At 53.4% G+C, this 7,004-nt stretch overlaps 1 protein-coding gene across 1 annotated transcript; it reads left to right on the top strand.

The window, feature by feature from the left end:
- The first annotated feature begins 4,338 nt into the window (after positions 1-4,338).
- LOC121346118 (histone H3-like 2) lies at positions 4,339-6,906 on the top strand. The gene is made up of 3 exons (XM_041423605.1): positions 4,339-4,530; positions 6,052-6,351; positions 6,856-6,906. The coding sequence occupies exons 1-3, from the start codon at positions 4,339-4,341 to the stop codon at positions 6,904-6,906; spliced, it is 543 nt and encodes a 180-aa protein (XP_041279539.1).
- The last annotated feature ends 98 nt before the right edge of the window (positions 6,907-7,004 follow it).

Below are 7,004 nucleotides of genomic sequence, written 5' to 3'. Positions count from 1 at the left end.
GGGGGGGGGTCCCTTTTTCACCCCCTCCTCACTGCCCATCCCCCAGCGGAGCCTGAGGCTACAAACCCAAGGTGAGCCCCTCCCCCTCCCCAAAATCTGGAGGGGACCCCCAAAACAGGGGGGAGAGCCCCCTCCCCATTGGTGACCCCCCCCCAAATTCCAGTTTGAGAAGCTGAAGCGGGAGCTGGAGCGGCGCTTCCCGGGAGCCCTGGACGTGGTGGGTCTGGGGTCCCCAAATTTGGGGGGGTCGGGGCTGATTTGGGTCTGGGGTCCCCAAATTTGGGGGGTCGGGGCTGATTTGGGTCTGGGGTCCCCAAATTTGGGGGGTCGGGGTCCCCAAATTTGTGGGGTCGGGGCTGAATTGGGTCTGAGACACCCCAAATTTGGGGGGGGTCGGGGCTGAATTGGGTCTGGGGTCCCCAAATTTGTGGGGTCGGGGCTGAATTGGGTCTGAGACACCCCAAATTTGGGGGGGGTCGGGGCTGAATTGGGTCTGGGGTCCCCAAATTTGTGGGGTCGGGGCTGAATTGGGTCTGAGACACCCCAAATTTGGGGGGGGTCGGGGCTGAATTGGGTCTGGGGTCCCCAAATTTGTGGGGTCGGGGCTGAATTGGGTCTGAGACACCCCAAATTTGGGGGGGGTCGGGGCTGAATTGGGTCTGGGGTCCCCAAATTTGTGGGGTCGGGGCTGAATTGGGTCTGAGACACCCCAAATTTGGGGGGGGTCGGGGCTGAATTGGGTCTGGGGTCCCCAAATTTGTGGGGTCGGGGCTGAATTGGGTCTGAGACACCCCAAATTTGGGGGGGGTCGGGGCTGAATTGGGTCTGGGGTCCCCAAATTTGTGGGGTCGGGGCTGAATTGGGTCTGAGACACCCCAAATTTGGGGGGGGTCGGGGCTGAATTGGGTCTGGGGTCCCCAAATTTGTGGGGTCGGGGCTGAATTGGGTCTGAGACACCCCAAATTTGGGGGGGGTCGGGGCTGAATTGGGTCTGGGGTCCCCAAATTTGTGGGGTCGGGGCTGAATTGGGTCTGAGACACCCCAAATTTGGGGGGGGTCGGGGCTGAATTGGGTCTGGGGTCCCCAAATTTGTGGGGTCGGGGCTGAATTGGGTCTGAGACACCCCAAATTTGGGGGGGGTCGGGGCTGAATTGGGTCTGGGGTCCCCAAATTTGTGGGGTCGGGGCTGAATTGGGTCTGAGACACCCCAAATTTGGGGGGGGTCGGGGCTGAATTGGGTCTGGGGTCCCCAAATTTGGGGATGTTCCTGTGATTTGGGGGAGCTGTGGGATTTGGGGAGGGAGGAAGGTTTGGGGTGGGATTTGCAGGATTTGGGGTGAATTCAGAGGATTATATCAATGAATATCGCGATATAGCGCCAGATATCGGTGGATATATCGCGATACGGCACGATAGATCAGGAGCCGTCGCGATATATTGGGAAATATCAATGAATATCGCGATATAGCGCCAGATATCGGTGGATATATCGCGATACGGCACGATAGATCAGGAGCCGTCGCGATATATTGGGAAATATCAATGAATATCGCGATATAGCGCCAGATATCGGTGGATATATCGCGATACGGCACGATAGATCAGGAGCCGTCGCGATATATTGGGAAATATCAATGAATATCGCGATATAGCGCCAGATATCGGTGGATATATCGCGATACGGCACGACAGATCAGGAGACGTCGCGATATATTGGGAAAGATCAATGAATATCGCGATATAGCGCCAGATATCGGTGGATATATCGCGATACGGCACGACAGATCAGGAGACGTCGCGATATATTGGGAAAGATCAATGAATATCGCGATATAGCGCCAGATACCGGCGGATATATCGCGATATATCGGGAGATACTGATGGATGTTGCCGTGTATCGGGAGATATCCCCGGATATCGCGATATATAGGGAGATATTGGAAGATACCAGGAGATATCGCGAGATATCAGGAAATATCGCGAGATATCGCCGGGTATCTGTTGCTATCGGGACGTGTCGCGACAGCGCTGCCCCCCCCAGCCCCCGCCCCCCCCGCGCTCCATGACGGGAATCGCCGAAACGCCGCCGGCACCGGGCGCTGCCCTGACCCCGCGCGGGGGGGCCCGGGGGCTGGGGGGGCAGAGCCCACCCTGAATCCCCAAATCCCACCCAAAACACCTCAAATCCCACCCAAAATCCCACCCAAAATCCCCTGAGCCCACCCTGAATCCCCAAATCCCACCCAAAATCCCCTGAGCCCACCCAAAATCCCTCAAATCCCACCCAAAATCCCTCAAATCCCACCCAAAATCCTTCAAATCCCACCCAAAATCCTTCAAATCCCACCCAAAATCCCTTCATTCCACCCTGAATCCCCAAATCCCACCCAAAATCCCCTGAGCCCACCCTAAATCCTTAAAAACCCACCAAAAATCCCACCCAAAATCCCATGAGCCCACCCTAAATCCCTCAAATCCCACCCAAAATCCCACCCTAAATCCCTTCATTCCACCCTAAATCCCTCAAATCCCCCCCTAAACCCCGCAGATCCCACCCTAAATCCTCAAATTTCACCCAAAACCCTCAAACCCCACCCAAAACCCCTCCAATTTCACCCCAAATTCCACCCTAAATATTTCATTCCGCCCCAAATCCTTTCAATCCCACCCGAAATCTTTTTCTTCCCCCTCCTAAAATTCCTGTTTTACCCCCAAATCCTTCCCCCGAGCTGCCTTCGCCGATGCCGTTTTGAGCCAAAATCGGCTTTTTTTGGCATTTTCCTCCCACGGAGCACTCCCTGACAGGCTGAAAAACGGGGAAAAAACTCTTTTAAACCACTGAAAAGTCCGAATTATTTTGTTATCCCCTCATTTATTAATTCTCCAACCCCCACTCCGTGACCTTTTGGGAATAAAATATCGGAAATTTGAGCCAGCTTTGGGTGGGTTTGGGGCTTTTTTTTTTGGTTTTAAGCGATTTTAGGGGAGCTGAGGGAGGAGGGATGGGGGCTGTGCTCTTCAAAATTCCATTTTCTTGCTTAATCCTGAAAAGCAGCGTCGTGGAATTGTGAAATGATTCATTTTGGGAATAAAAGGATGGAAAATCGAGCTGGATTTGGGATGGGGTTTTGGGTTGTTTCAGGGGTTTTTTGGGATCGACACACTTTGAGCTCTTCAAAGTTTCATCTGCTTACTTAACCCTAAAAAAAAAAGTAATGAGATAATGGGACTGCTCCTCTTGGGAATAAAAAATGGAAAAGCAAGAAGGTTTTGGTTGGTTTTGTGGGGTTTTTTTGGGTTGGTTTTGTAGGTTTTTTTTAGTTGGTTTTGTGGGTTTTTTTTTGGGATCCTACTGGGTTTTTCATGGGAAAAGAGCAATGACAGAGGTGATGCCTCGCTCCGAGCTGTCCCAAATTCCATCCTCTATCTTAAACCCCAAAACCCAACATCCCAGATCTGGGAAATTATGGAAATTACTGGAATTATGAAATTGTGGAATTTTGAGGCGGAAAAGCCCCTGAATCCCCTCAGGCCCCTCACGGTGCCCAAGATGGCGGCGCGGCCTCACTCCAAGCTCTCCCAAACCCCTGTCCTTTATCTTAACACTTTGAGCTCTTCAAAGTTTCATCTGCTTACTTAACCCTAAAAAAAAAGTAATGAGATAATGGGACTGCTCCTCTTGGGAATAAAAAATGGAAAAGCAAGAAGGTTTTGGTTGGTTTTGTGGGGTTTTTTTGGGTTGGTTTTGTAGGTTTTTTTTAGTTGGTTTTGTGGGTTTTTTTTTGGGATCCTACTGGGTTTTTCATGGGAAAAGAGCAATGACAGAGGTGATGCCTCGCTCCGAGCTGTCCCAAATTCCATCCTCTTATCTTAAACCCCAAAACCCAACATCCCAGATCTGGGAAATTATGGAAATTACTGGAATTATGAAATTGTGGAATTTTGAAAAGCCCCTGAATTCCCTCAGGCCCCTCACGGTGCCCAAGATGGCGGCGCGGCCTCACTCCGAGCTCTCCCAAACCCCTGTCCTTTATCTTAAACCCCCAAAACCGAACACCCCGGATTTGGGAAATTACAGGAATTATGAAATGATGGAATTATGGAATTCTGAGATGAAAAAAGCCTCCAGATCTCCTCAGGCCCCATGGGCACCTCATGGCGCCCAAGATGGCGGCACGGCCTCGCTCTGAGCTCTCCCAAACTCCATCCTCTATCTTAAACCCTCAAACCCAACATCTCAGAGTTTGGAAATTACGGGAGTTATGAAATTACGGAGTTTTGAGGCGGAAAAAGCCCCCGGATCCCCTCGGGCCCCTCAGGCCCCTCACGGCGGCCAAGATGGCGGCGCGGCCTCACCTCAGCCGACCCCCCCCCGTTCCCGCCCCGCCGCGCGCGGGGCACGACGGGAACCGCCCTCAGCCGGGACCCGCCATTTTCTGCCGGGAAAGGCGGGAAGGGGGAGATCGAAGCCGCCGCAGCTGCACCGCGGGACCCGCACGGCTCCAGCGCCGCCGCCAGCGCCGCTCGCAGGTACCGGGAGCGCGGCGGCGGGCGGGGGTCGGTACCGGGGAGTGGTTTTAAATTATACTCTATCTGTTACTGCATCTTTTTTTCTTATAAGATGTTCACTGTCTCAAGCTGTCAGTTAGTTTGGCAGAAGATATTTTTCATGTCTGATCTTTTCAATGACTTTATCATTTACCTTCAACCTCTCACAAAGGTCTTTGGAGTAGTCACAGTTAAACATGCTTAGGATTTCTTAGAGTTCAGGAGAGAGAAGACAAGTAGCAGAATTAAAACAGCAATGAGAAATCAATATTACAGTGCTGGTCTCCTGAAGATCTATGGACCAGGGAATCAGGAATTCTCTGAGGTGCTGTGCAAACACTGCACTCCCTCTACACACGTGCTCTGCCCTGTAGCTTCCTCAAAGAGCTGGGTGGGAAACAAAGCCAGAAGGTCATGTTCTCCTGTCTTGCAGGCGTGAAGGCATTCATCACAGGGCCAGGGCTTTGTGTTGTTTCAGCACTTCATCACATTTCATTTCTTTCCCTGTCTCTCCTACCTGTGTGTGTGGTCAGAAATGTTTGGAAAAAAATGTAGCTTCTGCTTTCTGACTCTTGTCCTTAAGCATGGCAGATGGCAGCTCAGTTTCAGAGCATGCTCTAGCAGACTTTGATTAAAAGTTAGCAAGCATGGGTGTTCAGGCTTTGCTTCCAGTCGTTTGGCAGTTCCCCATTGTTAATTGTTGCTGTTTTCACTAAAGTCCTTTTGCTGAATCAGCCAAAGCAAATTCCACAGTGACAGACTTACAAGGGGAGAATATAGCTTTAAATAGAAAATAGTAGGATCCTGGTATGTATCACAGATAATTTAACATCTGTTCATGTATTTTATCTGTGGTACTTACCTTTTGTTAACAAAAGCCTTAGTTTTTGAGGCAAATAATTGCATCATCATGGGAAAATAATGTCTTCAGTATACTTTACTCCTAGTCCAGTTCCTGTTTCTTTAGAAGCACCCTGTGACACCCCATATAACTTATTTTTTGGATGGTTATAAGATAGTGCTGACAGCCTTCTGAGAGCCCTCCTTCAAGCTCTGCATAGTGGTAGCTGATAATTTTGTGAAAATAAAAGGGACACTGGGGGGGACTGGGGGGGAATGGGATGGGAATTGGGGACACTGGGGGGGACTGGGGACACTGGGATGGGACTGGGGACACTGGGGGGACCGGGGACACTGGGATGGGAACTGGGGACACTGGGGGGGACTGGGGGGGAATGGGATGGGAATTGGGGACACTGGGGGGGACTGGGGACACTGGGGGGGACTGGGAGTGACTCAGGGGACTGGGTGGGACTGGGGACGCTGGGGGATAATGGGCCAGGGAGGGGACACAGGTGTGGCACAGGTGGGTGACAGGGACACTGGGATGGATGACAGGGACAGGGAGGGGACACTTGGGGGTGACACAGGTGGGTGGCAGGGACATGGGGGTGACACAGGTGAGGCACAGGTGGGTGACACAGGGACACAGGTGGGTGGCAGGGACACAGAGAGGACACAGGTGAGCACAGGTGGGTGACACAGGGACACGGGGGTGACACAGGTGGGTGGCAGGGACACAGAGGGGACACAGGTGGGGGTCAGCCCCCCCGGCGGCCGTGCCACACGCGTGTGTCACCTGTCCCCAGCCCCGGCACGGTGGCGCTGCGCGAGATCCGGCGCTACCAGAAATCCACGGAGCTGCTGATCCGGAAGCTTCCGTTCCAGCGGCTGGTCAGGGAGATCGCGCAGGACTTCAAAACAGACCTGCGCTTCCAGAGCGCCGCCATCGGGGCCCTGCAGGTGAGGGACACACCTGGGCACACACCTGTGTCTCACCTGTGTCACACCTGTGTCACCCGTGTCTCACCTGTGTCACACCTTTGTCACCTTGTCTCACCTGTGTCACACCTGTGTCACACCTGCGTCTCACCTGAGTCACACCTGTGCAGGAGGCCAGCAAGGTGTACCCTGGTGGGACTCAGGGGGGTGGCAGGTGACCCCATAGGTGTCTCACCTGTCCCTCACCTGTCTCACCTGTCCCCAGGAGCTCAGCAAGGCATACCTGGTGGGGCTGTTCAATGACACAGGGGGGTGACACAGGAGTGACAGAGGGAAAGGTGACTCCGTGGCTGTCACACACGTGTCACACCTGTCTCACCTGTCCCTCACCTGTCCCAGGAGGCCAGCGAGGCGTACCTGGTGGGGCTGTTCGAGGACACAGGGGGGTGACAGGTGACCCCGTGTGTGTCACATGTGTCGCACCTGTGTCTAACCTGTGTCTCACCTGTGTCACACCTGTCCCAGGAGGCCAGCGAGGCGTACCTGGTGGGGCTGTTCGAGGACACAGGGGGGTGACAGGTGACCCCGTGTGTGTCACACGTGTCACACCTGTGTCTCACCTGTGTCACACCTGTCCCTTACCTATGTCACCTGTCCCAGGAGGCCAGCGAGGC

Source organism: Onychostruthus taczanowskii, unplaced genomic scaffold (assembly GCF_017590055.1).
Source record: "Onychostruthus taczanowskii isolate IOZ18803 unplaced genomic scaffold, ASM1759005v1 scaffold791, whole genome shotgun sequence".
Lineage (NCBI taxonomy): Eukaryota > Metazoa > Chordata > Aves > Passeriformes > Passeridae > Onychostruthus > Onychostruthus taczanowskii.
This window is presented reverse-complemented; position numbering and strand designations above follow the sequence as displayed.